The sequence below is a fragment of the Gallinula chloropus genome (assembly GCF_964237585.1).
Source record: "Gallinula chloropus genome assembly, chromosome: 1".
Classification (NCBI taxonomy): domain Eukaryota; kingdom Metazoa; phylum Chordata; class Aves; order Gruiformes; family Rallidae; genus Gallinula; species Gallinula chloropus.
Genome location: NC_140085.1, coordinates 71,589,595 through 71,610,822, shown reverse-complemented (window position 1 = coordinate 71,610,822; position 21,228 = coordinate 71,589,595). Strand labels below are relative to the sequence as shown.

At 41.8% G+C, this 21,228-nt stretch overlaps 1 protein-coding gene across 1 annotated transcript in view; it reads left to right on the top strand.

Moving 5' to 3' along the window:
• Positions 1-21,228, top strand: part of FBLN1 (fibulin 1) — an 80,080-nt gene that overhangs the window by 39,816 nt on the left and 19,036 nt on the right. The window contains exons 9-15 of the mRNA XM_084279559.1: positions 488-631; positions 1,441-1,569; positions 2,062-2,187; positions 2,728-2,847; positions 3,662-3,793; positions 4,381-4,504; positions 18,134-18,276. Coding sequence (XP_084135685.1) covers positions 488-631; positions 1,441-1,569; positions 2,062-2,187; positions 2,728-2,847; positions 3,662-3,793; positions 4,381-4,504; positions 18,134-18,276 — 918 coding nt within the window. The remainder of the gene's footprint in view (positions 1-487; positions 632-1,440; positions 1,570-2,061; positions 2,188-2,727; positions 2,848-3,661; positions 3,794-4,380; positions 4,505-18,133; positions 18,277-21,228) is intronic.

The following is a 21,228-nucleotide window of genomic DNA, read 5'->3' as shown; positions in this document are numbered from 1 at the left end:
TGGACAGTTTACCACAAGACAAAGGAAGGTATTCCTGGTAAATATCTGTGAGCAGTAGTTTATCCCTTTGTGAAAATGGAATCACCTACTACCTCTGATCACGTATTACCAAATAGCTTTCACCATGAGCCACAACCCACAGGCTGCAGCATAACTGGTTGAGCGGGTGAACTGAATTGTTGGTCACCTCTTGTATGTTTAGGGAAGACTTTCAAAGGCTCTAAGACAAATGCAAGTTCTGTACCTAATTTCATCTGCTTTTCAGTGGGATCTGGTTCTCTCAGACCTCTCCCAATCATCACCTTGGAAATGTTGAATTGGTGAAGCTAAATAGCATGAATAGTTGTATTCTCCCATGGGCAGAACTTTTCAAACTCTGTAGGATTGCATCAGGATGTAAGCCGATGGAGGATTATGCAAGGAAAGCATCTTTCCTTAAACATCTCCAGGCAACTGATAGTTACACTGACTTCTTGTGCTTTTGTAGATATCAATGAATGCCTGAGCACCAACATGCCATGCCCATCTGGGCAGATATGTATTAACACTGATGGCTCATATACCTGCCAGCGAATGTCACCCAGCTGTGGCAGAGGTTATCACCTCAATGAAGATGGGACAAGATGCGTAGGTAAGTAACAGTTTAGGAGAAAAAAAAAACCAACAACCCTAAGTCACATCTGTTGCCTATGTTTACCAGTTTCTTGCACTTTGCCCAATTTTTTCTCATTCCCACAGTCAGTTCTTGATGCTGTTCTTTCCCCCATGGCAGTCCCAACAATCAAAGAATGACAAGGATCCGCTCTCTGTCCTTCACGTAACCCATGAAACCCAATATTGTGAGGAGAAATTATAGTCACTCCCTAAAAATGACATTGTCTGTGACTGTATTAGCGTGTTGGAACAATGCTGAGTGGTTTCAAATCTCCCCAAAACAGAGGTATAACATAAGGCCCACTTAATGTCCCACAGAAGCCATTCAAGTAATGTTGAAGGGCGTATCTGCCTTCGGCTGGCTTTTAACTGAGGTTTTTTTTTGCAGAGAGTGCTACTTTTGCCCATGTTTTAATGGTATTGTAAAGCACCACTGGCTCTGGGTCTCTGGCATCTAATGCTAGCTGGAGATCTGGTCCATGACTATTGAGTATGCATAATAAAACAGTTTTGTACCTGGTATCCTCCAAAGATTGTCCGATTTCCTGATTTCTTTTGCCTCCCAAGTTCATCAGCATAAACAGGACACCTGAGAGAAAGCCTCTTTCAGTAACAGTATTTGTGACTCTGATCTTCTAGTGGAAGCTGAGAGCTAGACCAAAACCTTGCTTTGTGTTTAAAAACTCTTTATGACTACTAGGGGACGCAGAAATACGTTAACATGTTGTTCTCTCTCAGCTTGCATGCTCAGGAGAGTACTTGCAATCACTCCTCTCTGTTTTTTAGATGTGGATGAGTGCTCATCCTCTAATCAGCCCTGTGGAGAAGGACATGTTTGTATAAATGCCCCAGGCAATTACCGTTGTGAGTGCAAATCTGGCTATTCTTTTGATGTCATCAGTAGAACTTGTATCGGTAAGTTGCACCTCTTAAGTACACGCAGCCACGGCATTTAAAAATGATCCTGTGTAAAGAATGTTACTGCTCTCTGCCTAACCTCTTTCATCTGAATGCAAAATTGACTACCATATTATTTGTATAAATCTAATTCCATATTAAAGAGATGCTGATACTTCAAAGGAAGCCGTATTAGTACTGTCAACATGTTATCTGTTATCCTGTTAAAAGGTAAGATTATGAGAGTGTGTGTAATTGTTTTCTGTGATACTTTTATATGCACCTACAGCAAAACATTCCTTTCAAACATCAAAGCAGCTTTCTTCTTTATAGATCTAATTCAATTATGCACTGGGGTGCTTCTAAATGGCCATTTTGAGCAAGTCCTACCCTCTGTAGTATGGAATGTAGAAAATAAAACTCAAACTTTTATGACCATGTTCTTGTCTGGACTACTGCTGCAGTGAAACCAGCCAGGACACAGACCACTGTCAACATTTATCATTGCAGATATCAATGAATGCAGACGCTATCCAGGACGCCTTTGTGCTCACAAGTGTGAGAATACTCCTGGTTCCTATTACTGCACTTGTACCATGGGATTCAAACTTTCAACTGATGGCAGGTCATGTGAAGGTATGTCTGTCATATGCTTTGGCATACAGTGTGAGGTACAGCTCACTGCTGTTTAGCTGTTTCCATTTTAGCTTGTAAGACTGCACTGCTTGTAAGACTGCACTGGAATAGCATGAGAAGTCAACACAGTTATGATTAATCAAGGCCACTGTATCCCACCGTTCCAAAATAGTGCCCTTTGGTGGGATTAGGCAGAGATGTATGGGTCTGCATTTGCTGTATTTTGAAGGGAAATACAAATAGATTGGGTTTGAGACCTTCAAAACCAGCCTTGCTGATAGCCAGATATAAAAATGCAAACATGTTCCCAAAGGCTCCGTCCAAGTCGCACATCTTGAAGGACAGTGGGAAATAATAGCACAGTGCAGATTACTTATCCTGCCAGACCCAAAGCTCTTTATTTCCAGTTTACTCAGCAACATGCATGCTGTCCTTTTTTAATTTAAAAATTTGTTTTACAAAGTTTTGTCTTAGTCCTGTAAGAGGAATGATGAATATAGCAAGAAATATGGGGTTCAGGTATATAATTTTGCATTTCAGATTTAAATGAGTGTGAGAGCAGCCCTTGTAGTCAAGAGTGTGCTAATGTGTATGGCTCCTACCAGTGTTACTGCCGTCGTGGCTTTCAACTTAGTGACATAGATGGGATTTCATGTGAAGGTAAGCAATATCCTTTGCAGGTGGAGGATGAGCGAGCATTTCACTGTAACACACATGAACACTTCTGTGTACCTGTAATTGCTTCCTTTTAACATTTGATTCTCTTTGGTATTTTCCTGTGAAACTATGAAACTTTATTTAACAGAGGTCTTCCACCCATGTCCACCCCATCCATGTCCAGAAACAGCTCTGCTTGTGTAATGTCAGTTTTGCTGTTTAGCTTGGCATACTATTCTGTCTGCCATACTATTTTTTTTTCCAAGAAACAAAATTTCTAGTCTTCTGGAAGTGAAGATACAAATGCATTTATATGTTACGTATGGAATACATAATATTACTAGGTAGTATTTTATATCTCCTCTTTTGGTGGCTGCTTCTGAACTGACGTTTAAGTAGGTTTTCCTCAAATAGAAGGAGGGTGTGGGTGCAACCTCGTGAATTTGGACATAGGTCTCCAGATCTTACTAGATGATAGGATCTTGGACAGAACATTTCATCTTGATTTCATTTTTGTAAGAACAGAGATCAATCTATTTTTCTCCCTCCCTTTTGTTAATTACAACTATGCACATGACTAAAGGACTTGCTCTTATCTGTTTCCTTTGTCTCTTGAGCCCAAAACTTTTAATTTTCTTCTCACTTCCATATATTCCTAACAGCCTTTATTGACTAGAGCCACCTCAGTCTGATCTTTCTCCTTGTTCAGCAATTAGAATCATGAAACTGTTTGAAACTCACAGCGGGAACACTATACCTGTGCACTTGGTTGAATGTCATGAACATGTAGTAAATCAGTGATGTTTTCTTCTTGCAGATATTGATGAATGTGCTTTACCCACTGGAGGGCATATCTGTTCCTTTCGGTGTATTAATATTCCTGGGAGCTTTCAGTGTACTTGTCCCTCCACTGGTTACAGGTTGGCCCCCAATGCACGTAACTGCCAAGGTGAGTTCAGTAACTGCAGGGAGACCTAACTGGATCATGGACTTCTGAAAAGTCCTAGCAAGTTTTTATGTTTTAAAAAAATGCCTTTCTTAAAGCACTATAGCTAAAGCAGTAAACATCAGGTTGAAATCTGAACAAAAACATCCCAGTATTTTACAGTAAACATAGAGAAAATTTCTCACATAAGCTATAGAATGCAGTAGATAGTACTTTTTATAAAATTATTGAATAATCATAAGGAATTCTGAAGAGGAAGATTCCCACTGTAAAGTTGTAGAAGTTACTTTAGCCTTAAGTTAAAGTTTAATTTTAGTTAAAGGGATATGTCATACTGTAAATATTTCAGCAAATATTTAGGTATTGTCCACTTAGTGGCACTGCTGCTCTTCCTTCTCCTGTTCTTGCCTGTTGTTTGTGTTAGTTTTCTTCTTTTTTATTCTCCTGCCCTCCCCTTCCAATCCTGTAATAATGTTTAATTGCACCCCATGTTCTGTCTGTTGTACCTGATGTGATACTTTCATCACCTGGCACCTGCAAGGTAGAGGAAAGGCATGTGTTTAATCCACTCACCTTTCTCCACTTGGCAGATATTGATGAGTGTGTTGCAGAAAGCCACAACTGCTCTTTCAATGAGACCTGCTTTAACATCCAGGGGGGCTTTCGCTGCCTGTCTTTGGAATGTCCAGAGAATTACCGCAAGTCGGGCGATACGTAAGTACTTTCTGCTTCGTGAGGCTGAGCAGTTTTTCAGCGACATGATCTCCTTCCTTTATGTCACGCCACGTCGTGACGGATTCAGGCAAATACGTACTTTGTTGGTAGGTTTTGCACACACAGGTCTGGTCCCTTTCTCATGCTCCTTAAGAAAAAGGTATTCCCTTTTAAAATGGCATCTGTCTGGTTTGCATTGTAATGATCTCTAGAGCCATAAATTGGCGTTCTCTCTCTGGCTACCTTGCAGGCAACCTGATAGGAGGGTTACATTCAGCTTCAGAATTCTGACTTTTATTTCTTCCCCCATGCAGTCTTTTCTTGTATGGCATTCCAATGAAAGGGTTATTTTTAGTTCCCTCTCTGAAGTTTTACCAGACCTGCTGCAAAGCATTGCATGAGTGTCTTAATTTTAGCACCCTTTCACCTTTGTTAAAAAAGCTGGGAGTCCCAGCAGGGGTGGTATGTTACCTTCTGCCCATATTTTGGTGTCTCTTAACCTAGCTCAGAGAAAGTCTGTGTGTTCTGGTGTTGAAAATATGAGACATAGGTATGGGAGGAGGAGCAGCTAGGAGCTGATTAATACCCATCAAATGGTGCTAGAAATATGGAGCAATTGTTCCAGAGTTTCAGTGGCATCACTAGAGTTTATGGCTGATGGGGATGAGTGCTTTTCCTCCCATCTGGGGCATTATGGCCACACTGCACTCCAGCGGTTCTTCTGAAGGCTGCTCCATGGTCCCTCCCATGTGCCCCATGTCAGGTAAGCCTATGCTCCACCAGCTAGGGAGGAAAGCTGATAAATTACATTTGTCATCAGCCTGTTGTTGTTTTTCACAGTCAGTGTTCACATGCCCACCATCGTTTAGATAAAATTGAGTACCTTGTGCCTCAGTTAATGCTGATCTTCATTGGAGGGACTCTGTGGGGATTAGTTTCCATTTAAACCTTAAGATGTGAAATGCCATGTAAGTGACACCACAGATGTATTTGATCAGACTGGTGTAGAGGGACTTTTTATAATATAAAACCAGATATTTATGAAATAAGCTTGTATTCTGAAAAGTCAATAGTGGTTATCAGTACACAGGCAGTGCATCATGATGCAGATGTTCTCTTTATTTGTAATATTGTGGGTTCATTTGTATCCTAATTCAAATAAAGCCATTTGCAGTGGGCCACTGAGCAGAATTACCAGATTTCCACTCTTACAGACATCCCCAAGTTGCACAGTTCAGTTTGTAAAACACACGTTGTGCGCACACATTCCATTTAATCCTCTGTCTTATCTCTATTTTTATGCACATGTTGAAATCGATGGCTATTGGAGACATAAGGGATCTTTTGGGGAAATAGTAGAATGAAATTGTTTTTATGTGTCTGGATTGTTGGGGCCCTGTAATGGCTTACTCTGCCTAACGTGAACAGACTCTAGGGAGAGATTCTTCTGATGTGCGAGGGCTATAATTAGGCTATGAGTCAGACACAAATCCTCTAACTGCTCAGTGAAGTTCCAATTATTTTAATTCCTTGAGTTACTACCTTGTTGGATTTATTAGGTTTTCCCCTCTCAACAGCCACAGACACGGTTACTAATTTTATTGTCGAAAACGTGTTTGCATAAATCAAAGAGAATATGAGTTCATTATCTTTACTGTAAAAAGCCCAAGTTAGTTCAATGGGGAGATAGGTACACTCACACTTAGCCAGCATACAAGGATATCAGGCTTTATGTATTCATTTACCTTGTGCCCATTAGGGAACAGTTTTTTGAGACAGCTCTTTAGCACCCTTTTAACAGCCAAACTAATTTGCATATTCTCAAGTAATTTATTTTCAGTATATACAACCCAACATAGCTGATAGCTAGTATATTTTTTGTTAGCTTCTGCATGATAAACGACATTAAGTCACTTTTCCAACCAACCTTATGCCAGGAATCTAAAATTAAAATAGTTGGCTTTTCATAACTTCGTATCTGTTACAGATACCATTTTCCTGCCCTTTTTATTCAAAACACATTCTAGTTTCACCAACTTGGCACATCATAAGAAAGACAACACATTTTTCCATTCCCATCAAGTTGGCATCTCATGTAATTTTTTTATCCTAATCTCCAGTATTTTCTTTGGAACAGCTATAATTTAATTTGCCTCAGTCCTACAAATCCAAGTTTGTTCATTCTTATTTTTCCTTAAAAACATTATGTACAGGCAACGGCCCTCAGTGATCCTGAAGCTTCCTTGCCTAATACCTTTGAACTAGAGATTTTTGCTTGGTGGCTGTTGTGATGATTGTCACCAGGTAAAGTAATTGCAGGATCTTCCCATGCTACAGGCTGGAAGCTCAGGGTGTGTAGATACTCTGCGCTTCAGGAGCGAACAGCCTGTGTAACCTTCACCTGAGACCAGCAAAGTGCCTGGCATGGTCCAGTCCTTAATGGTAACAATTTTACTGAAGGTTTTATCTCTTTTGCTGAAATTTTGTATTATTTTTTTAACTTGATCAGCCTATAGGCTTGGTATTTTTCCCAACGATAATTAAGATCTACTGCTACTAACAATAGGAGTTAACTCGCTGTACAGCCTTGCCAAACACTTTTTGTTTTCAAATTGCATAACAATTAAGTTCTCTTTATGCGACAGATGAAGTCAAACATTTGTAATATTTAAGCCAAGAAAAATAGTAGAGAAGATAAAGCAGTGGTTATGGCGGCGTGTCAGCAATGTGTGCCACGCTGAGCCAGATTGGGAAATATTTTTACATTCTAGACATGTCTGCCTATTATTAAGGTTGCCTGTCGCTTCTCATTATTAGGACCTGTTTTTAACTGCTTAGAATTTTGCAAAAACATAACCAACGGCTGAAATTTTACATGCCAGGTGGCTGACTCAGGCTCAAGTTTTGGCAAATTTCAGCCAGAGCAGTTCACTGATTTCCAAGAGCAAGGGGGGAGGGAGGAGCATATTCTTTTGTGAGTTTAAGATGTTTCAGTGATTTTGTGTTTGGGTTGTTGGGTGTGGGGTTTTGTCCTTTTAACAGTTTGCTGTGATGTTTTGGAGCAGAAATCTGAAAATTTTTAGGGGGTTACTTTTGTGCTTGTTGTTATCCTTAACAAAACACCTCTGAAATGTCTGAAATTGGGAACTTTATAAAATTGCATTTAGCCTTTTTTTATAAACCATCGGAAATTAGGACCTTGATGGGTGATCTTAATCCACCCCAGTATGCCAAAGAGAATCAGGCCTACCTGGAGCACTTCTGAGAGTTGTTTAACTTTTTGCTGCAAGTCCCTGAATGATAGGGATTTCATAGCCTCAGCAACAATCTGTCTTTTACTGTGTTCCTCAGTGCAATTTAAGTTTCTCTTCAGATATAGCAGACCTGAGCTTCTTGCAGTGGTCTTTAAAGCAGTCTAAAATGTGCAGGTACCGTACCAACTCCACAGCCTGCTCCCTCGTAGGAAAGAAGCCTGATCTTCCCCATAGTGTCAGCTCCTATCTGACAACTGCAGACCCTCTTTCTTCTGTGTTTTCAACGACCACCCAGACTCCAGGGGTGAGAAAGCTGCTTCTAGCATGGGTAAGAGAAGGGCTGACTTGGAAAGAAGGAAAAATGTACTTAGGGATAAGGAGGCTGATCCTTCCTTAGGAAAGGATCTGAAGTTACGACCAGGGGAGGAGAAAGAACCTGGCAGATGCTTGAGGAGTAGAAGGTAAAATTGGGTAAAACAATTTAGAAGCAAGTAGGAGACCAGGGACAGGAGTCAGGAGCCTATAGGTAGGGGTGATTGGTGCCAGATTTGGGTGAAAACCATCAGAGCAAGGAATAAATTTGGGATGGCTGCACAAAGATACCAAAGGAAGGGATGTACGCTTTGGGACTAGGGCTGAGAGAAAGAAACTGAAAGAACCAAGTGTCAGCTAGGAAGGGATGGAGTAAGAAGAGGAGGATTGGCACTGGCTGAATAGACGTTCCTGTTTGAGTGAGCAGGAAGGGCATTAGGCAAGGAAAGCAGATAAGAAGAAGGAGACAGGTTGGGAAAGTCGAATGAAGGTGACAAGGATAGGACCTAAAGGCTTGGTGCTGAGGTCAAAATGAAGATGGGTCTGTCTCTTCTATAGCTTGAAAACTCCTTGAGACTCTCCAGCTCCAGAGAAGAGGGACATGCAGAGTATTTGCCTGTCCTATTTACTGTACTGCTGTTTGTTGTATTCCCAACTGAGCCTGAAGTGGGACTCTCCTCTGGTTAAGAAGTATCTGTGAAAACCAACCACCAGTTGGTTTCATTCCCTTTAAGTTCTGGTCTGTTTAAGACAAAAAAAATCCTTCCCTACACTGCTGCTTTATTAACATAAATGTAGAGATGCACATTATGGTGATACAGCCCAGCTGATCGTTCATCTGGGCTTCAAGATGTGGTGCAACCTGCTGGAAAGAAACACACACCGATGATAGCATGTGTGAGTACCTTTGTAGTGAAGCATATTTTAGGACTTCTGAAAGATTGTTACAGCTCTGGAAATTTCAGAAATGCGTAATGTATAGTTCAAGCATGTTGAGATGGTTTCCCTGTGTGAAGTAAATTACAAAGCCAGAAATCCTGTTCTTTTCCTGTCAGCTCACAGAAACATAGAATCATAGAATGCTTTGGGTTGGAAAGGACTCAAAGATCATCTAGCCTCAACACCCCCAGCCATGGGCAGGGATACCCTTCCCTAGACCAGGTTGCCAAAAGCCCCATCCAAGCTGGCCTTGAACACTGCCAGGGAGGGAGCAGCCACAGCTTCTTTGGGCAGCCTGTGCCAGAGCCTCACCGCTCTCATAGTAAAGAATTTCTTTCTAACATCTAGCCTAAACCTACTCAATTTCAGCTTGAAGCCATTATCCTTTTCCTATCACTCCAACAAGGAGTAGTTGTATACCTCACAAGTCCTTCACGGAAAGTGGAGTGAAAACCAGGCTCAGAAAGTAACAAGAAGGAAGGCATAAAATATTTTCTCCTCATTTCTCCATTAGGGAATGTTGTATTCTTTATCTAAAATGCAGTCTGTCTAGTTTTGGTAGTATTGTTTTCCTTCATTACTAACCAGTGATTGGTATATGAACTTCAAACTCTGAGTAACTCTTTGACACCAGTCTTTGAGCCACATATATAAACCTCAGAGAACAGAGTGGTAAGTCAGCTAAAATAATCAGGAACAAATTCAGGAATAAGCATGTGGCAGCAGTACACGTTTATTTTTCTAGCCCACACACCTCATTGTAGAGGTTTGCAAAGATGTGTATAAAACTGCCTCACTGCAAAGCAGTGTACCTGGGCTCTGTGTTGGGTTTCTCTGGTAGCCTCATGCTGCCTCCCCTTCACCCACTGTGTGCCCCCTGGCTCCGTGCTGTCTTCCACAGCAACACGGTGCCCCGGTAGCTGTACAGTCAGCTCCTCCATCCTGGAATGCCACGGAGCTGGAGCAGCACCCTGGGGTCTTGGGCTGCTCACTTGCTAGCAGCAGGTTGTTGGGTTCCCCACCATAGGATCTTCTTCTGCCCACTGAAGGGGAGCATTTAAATAAGGTCTGGGGAGAGCACTGGGATTTGAATGCTCGTTGCTCGTTGCCTTTGTGGTGCGTGACCCCAGAATGAACTCAGGTTCTCAAAAGCCATAGTATTTGCTATCTTTCCTTTGTGGTTATTTGATGGAACAATTAGTGCAAATTAACTGAACCTGTAGCGAAGTGTGTAGTGTGAACCACCAAAGAGTAAGATAAAAGATGATGAATTTTGAATAATTCTAGTTCCTAGCCATAGGCCCATCTGCCTCAACAAACATCTGAGTCAGCGGAATTGTCCCTTTTCAAATCTTAGGAACTGGGAGCTTTGGTTTTTTCTTCTCTTTAAAAATTGTGGCTGTTATTTATTATAAAATTTATTAAACTTGTATAAAAGAATAAATCAGGGCATCTTTATGAGCATGGAAGTGCTCATGAGCATGTGCATAGCTCCAAGGAGATTTACGTGAGGAAACATTTCCAGCTGAGAAATTAACTGTCTTGACTTGCTTTGTGATTTCAGCAAAATCAAGTAGCCTCATGATTTCCACAAAGCCAAGTAATTCTCTTTAGTGGAGTTATTGATGACATTTCAGAAAAGAATGCAGAACTCACTATACCTGAAAATATTCCAAGAGTATCCACATCTTAATTAGCTGGTCATCCTGCGAAGACTTGTGCGTGCTCTTTGCACACATTAATAAAATTAAGAATGTAGTTAAGTCTTCAAATAATTGCTTTGTACTTTTGTTTGCAAGTGGTATTAAAAGAAAATGTAGCAAACAGTAACTGAAGAACTGAGGCTGCTTTTAATGACTCTTCCTGAAAATGCTTATCTTGCATATAATAAGTTTCTGGAATTCAGGTCACCATGCATTGGCAACAAAGTGAGGCTTGCTAATGAGCCACAGTTCTGTTGATACCAGATACTCCTGATCAGAGCTCAATTTTCTATGGCAAAAGAAAATAAATGAAAGGGAGACTTAAATTTCCTTGAGGTAGTAAGGAGTAAACTGTGCTTTCATGCTTAGTAAAGAAACAAATAGTTTAGGTTCCAACACCTCAGCCTGTGGACTGAATGTTGCTTTTGAGTGAAGAAGACTTGTACATAATGTAATTGATTCATAGTTGTGCATGAGGCAAGTTTGGAGCTAAAGGCACAACCTGATCATCCTCAAATTTTGCAAAGTCAACATCCAGCTGAGATTGTCGTGTCTACCTCTACTTCCACACACCTCTTTGAGAGGATGTTCAGATGCCAACTTGAATGTGGTGATTTGGGCATATCTTTAATCTGAGATTCATATAAGCTTGCCATGTATGCAATTCTTTAAACACCCTTCAAACCCACCAGGTATCGTGACATGTCAGATCTTCACTAATGTGCTGGTAAACTACATTCCTCTGTATGCTGTCAGATAAGGAGTGTACATAGTGCAGTATCTAAAGTGCTTCTCATCTCTCAGAAAGGCCAACTCCTTGTACATTTACGGTTTTCAGAATACTTTCCTTAGTCTTAAAATCCAAGCAGACATCCCAAATAAGACACAGTCAGCTCAGTAACCACTTAAGATCTCTTCCTTTATTTAACCTATGTCCAATCAACAAAATAATTGGGGGTTGGGGAAGCAAGCCAGTGTTTTCCTTAGGAAGAACTTACGTGACCTAAATGAAAATAAACTCTCACCCATACTGAGGTGCCAGACTCAGTCCATCTGTGTGTGCAAAGAAAGGGCAACAATTCAGAAAATGACAACACTTCTCCAAAAGCACCAGCTACCCAGAAATTCATCCTTATTTAATAAATGTCCATTTGCAATATGACTGAGGTGCCAGGCTGAAGAATGGATACAGTATGCAAGTAAACATATCTTTTCCCACCCCCACTGCCCTTGCTGTCCTATCACGCTTGCTGAATGTACGCTAACCCTCCTCTTGTCTTGTGTTCTCACTTTTCTTGCAGTCGCTGTGAGCGCTTGCCTTGTAATGAAAATAAGGAGTGCCAGAGCCTGCCTCTGAGAATAACCTACTATCACCTCTCTTTTCCTACCAACATTCAAGTACCCACCGACATTTTCCGCATGGGCCCTTCCAATGCTGTCCCTGGGGATAAAATTCTGCTGTCCATCATCAGCGGGAACCAGGAGGGGTTTTTCACCATTAAAAAAATGAACAACCACAGTGGCATTGTGGTCATGCAGCGGGAAATCACAGAGCCCAGAGACCTTCTGCTGACAATTCAAATGCAACTTTCCCGCCACGGAACTGTCAACACATTTATTGCCAAACTTTTTATCTTTGTCTCTGCACAGCTTTGATCCCTAACCTACAGGCATCATTGGCTACTTTTTTCTCTTCTAAGACTAGCTTTTTTTTTTTCCCCAATTTTAATAAAGTTTTAGTTCATCTGTTGCATGCTGCACTTGCATTTTATTTGCCATCATCGTTACAATTCTCCACTTTCCCTTATCACTGAATGTCTCAATCTGGAGAGGTTCTGATGTGTACTCTGCATCATTACAAAAACCAGAGGTCGGTGTCCAAACGTTTATTACCTGGATATACCAAGGACTGAAAGCTATCAGTTTGCTTCACACAGCAGTGCAGTTGGTCTCATTTGATGATACACAATCGCAGATGTTTCAGTCTAAACTTTTCAAAAGAAAATAGGTACATAATTAGAGCTCTCTCAACTGTGACATCTTTTGAGAGTTTCATCGCTTACGGGGCAAATAGTGTGCATTTTCTGAAAATCTATGAGAAAGGCACAGCTTAGGCCCTTAGGACCTCAGCACACAAGTCACTGTGAAAGTGGAGAGAGATTCTCAAGCTGCGCTAGTTATCATTGCTTTGTTACAGTCAGTGACCTCATAGGCACAGATCCCACTGCATACAGGTTCCAGTTCTCACTTGTAAGGATGTTACAAAAGAGAATTGCCTCTAAAGAACATTTATTTTAGAGATTTTTCATCTTCCTTTCTGTGGAATTTTCACTGAATTGAAAAACTAATGATGGGAAAAAGAGCAATGAACTTCCTGACAGTATTTATCTAGGAGAAGAGACCTCCTTGCTGTTTCACAGGCTGTATCCTGAGATGTGTCTACAGGAACATTTGAAAAAGATATTTAATCTGTCTCACGCTTTTGTCTCTCCATCTTCCATATCAAAGATGATAAAAGACATTGCCCACTACCACCACCAGAAAATTCCCAAGCAAACCGTAGCAGCCTAGAAAGATCAGCTAGAATTCCAATATCCAAATATTTCTTCCTTTGCTTCATGACTTTCTTCCTTTACATTTATTCAGTCAACAACAATGTAGACAATACAACTGGAATTTCTTTGGAATTCATTTGTGAGCTGGAAAAGGATTTCCTTTACTTTTCATCCTTGTATTGCTGAATATTAAATGCTGAGTTCCAGAGGTAGGATCTAAAAATTAATGCTCTTTCACACCATCCTGGGCTCAGACACCTCTACTGCCCCCTACACAGGCTGAATAGTCAGTTCATCGATGAATGGGGAATAATCCATGTGAATGCACACACACACATACACACACAAAAGATGCTTCACTATGTAAATAGCGTCCGGCAAGGTACAAGGTTAGAAACCAGGAACCTTCTAAACCAAGATCACAAGCCTTAATCACCTGAACATGAGGAATTACTCCATTAGCTGAAAGCTGTGGGCTCTCAGGCTCATCATCAGCCAAGGACTAGATTGGGGCATGATCTCAGCACTCTGCCAGAGTATTACATGTTCCCTAAGGCAAAGTTTATCCCAGCTGGCTGACAGAAGTTCAAGTCTCACTAGGAATGCCAGTGTTTAATAAGTCTGTTGACACATACTTATAAAGCTGCCAGAAGTTGCCAGTGGGGATAGAGTCCCAGCTTTAAATATTGAAAGCACAAGCCCGTGCTACTTGAGCTAATGGGGTTTCTTACCACCACAGAAGATGCTTGTATATAACTGCCCTCTGGCTACCAGTTCATTATGAGGCCATAATTAAGTAGGATCAAGATTCAGAAATAAACTTCATTTTTGCAAGCATTAATATATATTTCTTTGGCAGGAAAAGAAGGGAGTGTGAGAATTTGGCCCTCTCTGTTGTAAAATGCTGCCTTATTAATTGCATTCAGGAAGCATTTCAAGAACACAGAGCTCAGTCTGCTGTGATAGATGCTTTAGTGCTGCTGTGTAGCTGCAACTTTCAAGAACATGTATGTAATTATATGGTGCCACTTATGTATGAGGCTCTCTCCAAATGAAAAAGAAGTTATGGCTCCCATTCCAAATAACTTAGTAATTAAGTCCAACAGATAATATGAAAAGGAATGACACTAGGACCCAAGAAGAAAGAAAAAATTGCATTCAGGAAAGGACTATTTGCAAAATAATCAGAGCAACTAAGCTGTTTTTTAACTTTTTTCTCTTTTGAATTGAAACACTCTGGAGGAGGTACCACCTCCAAAGCTGCAATTTTTGTTAAGTGTGACAAAACTAGGAGGAAAAATTTGAATAAAGAAAATTCCCAGCACTTAGGAAGAAACTTCTGACAGTTACACGCCCCACTATAGGAGGACATGAACAAAAAGGGAAGTGTCAGCAAATTACAAGGTCAAATGCAAAGATGATGTGCAAGGATAAAATTTAAAAGTATTCTGAGATTAGAGCACATCATTAATAGCAAATACCCAGATTTTAAATAGATGCTAGTTCTCAAAGAAATTACTCCAGAAGATGTACTGTCGAAGCAGTGAGAGAACAGTGTTACCAACTGGACTTTGGATATGCTGAAGCAATTAGCAGGGACATCAAAAGAAAGGAAATCAGACAGCGAATATTTAGGCATAAATGGTATAAAAGGACAGGGATGTCCTTGAGAGAGTCCAAAGAAGATCTACAAAGATGACTAAGGGCCTGGAGCATCTCCCCTGTGAGGAGAGGCTGAATAAACTGGGGCTGTTCAGTCTTGAGAAGAGAAGACTAAGGGGGGATCTAATTAATAAGTATCTTAAGCATGGAATGCAGGGGGAAATGGCCAGCCCCTTTTCAGTGGTCTGTGGGGACAGGACAAGGGGCAATGGCTGCAAGCTGGAGCACAGGAAGTTCTGCACGAACATGAGGAAGAACTTTTTCACAGTGAGGGTGACAGAGCCCTGGGACAGGCTGCCCAGGGGGGTGGTGGAGTCTCCTTCTCTGGAGATATTCAAGACCCATCTGGATGTCTATCTGTGCAGTATGAGCCAGGGAGCTGCTTTGGCAGGGGGGTTGGACCCGATGATCTCTGGAGGTCCCTTCCAACCCCTACAATTCTGTGATTCTGTGAAAAGGAAAGCATAACATCAAGTTTAGCAGTGGAGAAGGAGCACGCAGGAAAACAAAGGTGGTGGGATTCAGGAGAGGAGAGATAAATGGTGCAAAGAAATAGAGCTGACATGAGGGTTTTTCTGTCATGTGTGTGACTATGAGCTGGATGGATCTAGAAACTATTTTATGTTAGGAACTAACTCAGATCACTGGTGATCATTGTGATTGTCCATTTCTGTATGCAGGGTGCCTCATTCATATCAGAATGCTTTACTCCAGTGAATCAGAAGTGAGCATTATGAAAGTAAGCCTTACTTAGGATTTCACCTTAAACAGATTCATGGCGTTATTGGATGAGAATTTCAGAAAGGCTTGTAGTTTTGTTCCAAAGTAGTTTGACAAGTTTTGTTCCAGATGAAGTGAAAAGCTTCCTTTTCTTCCCAGGAGGGAGGAAAAGCAGACCAATACTGAATGCTTCAGACAATCCCACCGTGATGCTCTTGCATACAAATTATATTATCTAAGTACAGATATGAAAATTTAGGATGCTGTCTGTATTGTACCAGTACTTCATTAGTGATAATGTCCCAAAATGAGTTACGCATGCTGCTGTTCATTGGTGTCCCTAAAACCTTTAGATGACAGTACAGTGTCCTGGTTTAGCTGAAACCAGGACATATAGTTATGATTTATGTGTTATATGGTACAAAAGAGAAAAACTTCTGAAGAACTTATTCAGAATTTGTAAACACATTATTGGAAGTAAAACCAGTCTGACTTGGCTGTTGTGATCCCAGTTCTGGAGGATCCTCAGGAAAGATGCAGTGTTTATATGTATGGCTGTACAGATACAGATCTCTACTAAATTCCTCTATATGCAATAAGGAGAAAAAAAAAGCAAGAGAGTGAAGCAAACACAAATTATGTACATTTTGTTTCAATTCTATTTGTTACGTATTTTGAAATAGACTATTTTACTCTGGAACTAGACCATGTAATTTAGCTGATGGTGATATCCCAAATGTGGGGGAAGTACTTTCTTAATTTGGCAGCTGAGATTTAAAATAAGGGGATGTAATCTGTTATCCAGAATTAATTTGTTCTAGAATAACCAGCATGAGGCATTTCTGCAGAAAGCCTTACTCCGTTCCCTGTGAGATTTCTAGGGAATGAAAACCTTTTGTACCCAGGTAACAGTGGAAAGTAAAAGGTTTGTCCTGGCCTGTATCTCCTGGCCAGTCTGAAAACGTCAACTACAGAGTGAGAATAACAAGCCAGACTCAGCCAGTATAATTTACCCCAGCTTCATTGCCTTCCTGTGGACTATGCCAGTTCACATCTGTTGGAGCATGATTTCCTTAACGTTGATGCATGTTTTCTCATACATATTTATTTTAGCTTCATGCAGTATCGGCTTGTTTGGCTTTGTTTACTTTGACATACAAAAGCAGGTTGCATGTAATAAGAAGTGCCTGATGTATTTATTATTAATAGACCCATAAAGTCTTGTTGAATGTCTGAAAAAAAGATGACTTTTAGGTGTGGACTTGGGTAACACATTCTGAAAAGAGCAAGAGCCATTTGTTTCTAGAAGTATCTGACAAACTAAAGCTTCCATTTTTGGTCCCTTTTTACTCAGTGAATTTTTCTTCCTTTTAATCTTTTAATTCCCCCCCCCCCCCCCCCCCCCCCCCCCGACACGGCAGTCTTTTCTTTTTTCCACTTAGAAATATGAAGAAATGGGCAGGTCAAAGTTGAGATCATTTGTGGGGCTTAATCACATTGTAAGTCCCAGCATAGCCCTTTCATCTCTCATGAACACAGACTGGGTATTGTGTGAAGTTCTTGAACTGTAAGTGACTTTAAATTCACTCTAGTGGACAAGGGTGAGAAGAAGTCATTTAACTTTTAATAGACTTTCAAGGACGAATGAGCAGCTGGTTGAGATGGAATATGAAATGACCCTTACCATTTCCCCATACTCAGAATTCAATCTTTGAGGTTTGAATAATATGGTTAGCTTTTTTCCTCCCCCAGTTTCCACTCCTCTCTGTTTTCTCACTCGGGATGGAAAGGGGGGATGTGAAAAAAGAAAAGGCCCAAGAGAGGCTTTTCTGACTCTTGCTGCGCTGAACATTGTGAAAGAAAGTTGGCCCTTCCGATATTTCCTGCCAGATTTCCCAAATGGAAACAATTGTTTCTGCTTCATATGACTCATATCACATGGAGTGCAGAAAGGCTTGTGCAAATGAGTGTACCGAAATTGGTGAGACCCTGCCAGTGCACTGCTGCTGAGGACCGAGGCCTAGTTGTTCGGTCCCATTTATATTCAAAAGCAACTTTACATGGCAACTTACACACTACAGTTCTCCCTGCTTTTCCACACATGGCTTGAAGAACTGGCTTTGAGGGATCTTCATAGAATCACAGAATAGGATGGGTTGGAAGGGACCCAAAGGATCATATTGCTCCAACCCCCCTGCCACAGGCAGGGCCACCAACCTCCAGGCCTGGATCTACACAAGGTTGCCCAGGGCCCCATCCAACCTGGCCTTGAACACTTCCAGGGATGGAGCATCCAGCACCTCATGTTTCACTGCAACTCTTAGCCCAGCCAGAGGCCCAGGAGTTTTCATGATCTGCATTTCTCTAAGTTTCTGAGGTGGAGAATGAAAATGAAGGTCAATTGTAATTTTAGCTCCCCAGTTTGTAAAACACAAAGCAATTAATTTTCAGGATACATACACATCTCTCTCTGGTTTCTCTTAGTGTCAGACTTGAAAAGACAGATACTATCCGTTGCATTAAGTCTTGTCGACCAAACGATGTCAGCTGCGTGCTGGATCCAGTCCACACAATTTCCCACACTGTCATTTCACTGCCCACGTTCAGAGAATTTACAAGACCTGAAGGTAAGTGGCTTGTTCCTTGTTCTGTTTAATAGACTACAACATATAAAACCTCCACCGGAAATCCTTGCCTAAAGCCAGACTAGCTACCGGTGCAGTAAAATGTTTGCACAGTTCCAAATTACAGTGTACTATTCATTTAATTAAAACCTTCGATATCCAGGAGTTTTAATTTTATGAGGCAAAGAAAGTCATTTCAACCTCTAACTCACAGAGCTTCCCAGTCCAAGGAAATACTGAGTTGGAATTCCCATTTACCACATTTACTCATAGAATAACCATGTGTCCCATGACTTTTTTTCTTCTCTGTTTTGCAGAATTTGCCATAGGAAATAGGTGCTCATTATATTTCTCTGTTTATAGTCTGTTGGTCACTATGGACAGGTGCCTTGTTCCAAGAACATAACTTTTATCTACATGCAAACATTAATTGCTAAATACATTATGCTGAATATACTATCTAGTAGTGTGATTTGGCTTGTTTTGACCTATGAACAAAATAAGCTGAACAGCAAGTTTTTAAGCTAAAATTTTTCAAAAAGCATCCAAGTGAGTGGCTGTCTGGTCATCCAGAGTGAACCTTCCAGCCCCAGGTCCTGCACTCTTACAGGCACTCTGATAATTCTTTAGTTTCTCAAGTCCTGCAGTTTCATAAGGATCACACACACCTTGCTTAGTTCACACACAGACGTACAGATCAGGGGCCAATTTTTGCTCCTTAGCATTTGTATTCATCTTCTGGCAGCTTCATTGAGGATTGCTTGCACATCCAGAGGTGGGGTGACTGCCTTCAGCCCTGCATCTCTGTAGGATAAGCCACTCAGCAACTTACTGTGGGGCACAGACAGAGAGAGAGAAGGGGATGGAGGAAAGGAAGATTATTTTGGAGGGTTTTTTAAAGATCTTAAATCCCTATTTCTGATGCATGCAGAGTCTCAGCCTTGCTATCTCAGAAAGTTGTCATAAATGAAGACCAAAGCTGATTCTTTACTTCTGTACCAGTGTGGTGGTTTGACCCTGTCTGGAAGCCAGATGCCCCCCAGGGCATTCCCTTTTCAGCTGGACAGGGGAGAAAATATATATTGAGAGGCTCAGGAATCAAGATAAGGACAGGGAGAGATCATTCCACGATCAGCATCATGGGCAAAACAGATTCGACACAGAATAAAGGAAAGAAAACTTTCTAATTTATTACCTTGCACTGCACACCCAGTGACACCAGAGTTGGGTTAATGAGAAGTGTGGCCAGAACTTACAGCATTTTCCCCCACCCCTCCCTTCTTAGCAGACTTCACTTTAGCCATGATTTCTCTCCCTTCTACCCCCGGATTGTGGCACAGGGAGGGGCAGGGACTGGGGGAACGGGGGTTTCAGTCTATTCCTCACCAGCTGTTTCCTTCTTAGCTGGGGAGAAGGGGGCATTCCTCACACCCTTCCCCTGCTCCAGCATGGGGTCCCACCTACAGGAGACAGTCCTTCATGAACTTCTCCAACTTGAGTCCTTTCCCCACGGGGCTTCAGCTCTTTACCAGCTGCCCCAGCATGGGTCACTGCTACGGGGTACAGTCATAAAATCATGGAATGTCTCTCCAGTCTCTCGGGCCCAGACTGCTCCAGTCTGGTCCCCCACGGGATCACAAACCACCCCCCCTCCCCCTGTTAACCTGCTCCATCATGGATCTTTCTCTCGCTCATCTCTGTGTCTCTGTCTCTCTCCATGGGCTGCAAGTGCTGGCAGAGGCTTGCTCAAATGTAGGTCACAGCATCTTCTGTATGTCTCCACTTGCTCCAGCATGGGGCCTCTCCACAGCCTGCAGGTGGGGTCTCAGCCTTTTCCATGGACTGCAGGGGGACACCCGCCCCACCATGGGTTTCTCCACAGGCTACAGGGGGTCCTGCAGTTTCTTACATCTTCTCACTCCCTTCTCTGGTGGTCAAATGCAGCTGCTTGTGGTTTTTTTTCTCATAAATGTGATTCCCAGAGGTGCTGTGACCATTGCTGATGAGCTCAGCCTTGGTCAACAACGACTCCGGCCTTGAGCCGGACGATGTTTGCTCTGTGGGGCCTGCAGAGAGCTTCTAGCTGCTTCTTGCAGCAGCCACCCCTACAGCCCACCTCCTCCACCAGAATCCAGCCACACAAAACTACAACAACCAAGCAGAAAGAGTAGGGCAACAAATTTGGGTTTATATATGAGTGATTTAGCCACTAGTAACTTTGCTGTGTAGGCCTGTTTCAGGCCGTGGCCTGCTCTGCTTCACTGGGAGCAAAGGAACGCCCCATAGCCACTTCTACTCCATAAATACCCCTTCAGCTTCACCAGGTGTACTGAGCTAAGGATTTGGCCCAGGATGCTTCCCAAACCATTCCATCATTAGTCCATCCCCATGATTTAATAGAAGGAGATGAGACCTAGCCACCTGAAAGTACTGCCAAAGCCCTAAAGATCTTAAACTGTAATTCACTGTATGGCCTTGGGTGAATTCTTAGAGCCCTGTGGTTTAGTTTCATCATCTGTAGAACAAGTATAATAAGGAAGATAATAATACTTATCTCCCTCACAAGGAGCTTAAAAAATAATCTTTTTCTAAAACAACAACAACAAAACCCCCCAAAAAACTTAACCCCTCCTCCAGTGCTCAGAAGGACTCTATAATTTGTAATGGCAATACTTTGTGTAACTGCCTAAGGGAATCGGAGTTCAAAGGGTTTATCTGCTTCGGCCCCCTCCACTCCCCACCCTGTGGATCATCGCTGTTGTCCTCTTTGGGTGCATGCTGGGAGTTTGACTGATTTCTAAGAGTGGACTTTCTGGACTCTAAAAGTTATAGTGTTTTGGCTTCAGGGCTTCTTGGATGGTGCAGGCGTAGAAAATAAATCTATCTGAATCCTCCACGCCCCAGTTCTTCTTTCTTAACAGTTTAAAGGGCAAACTGGGAGCGGTAGGGGATGGG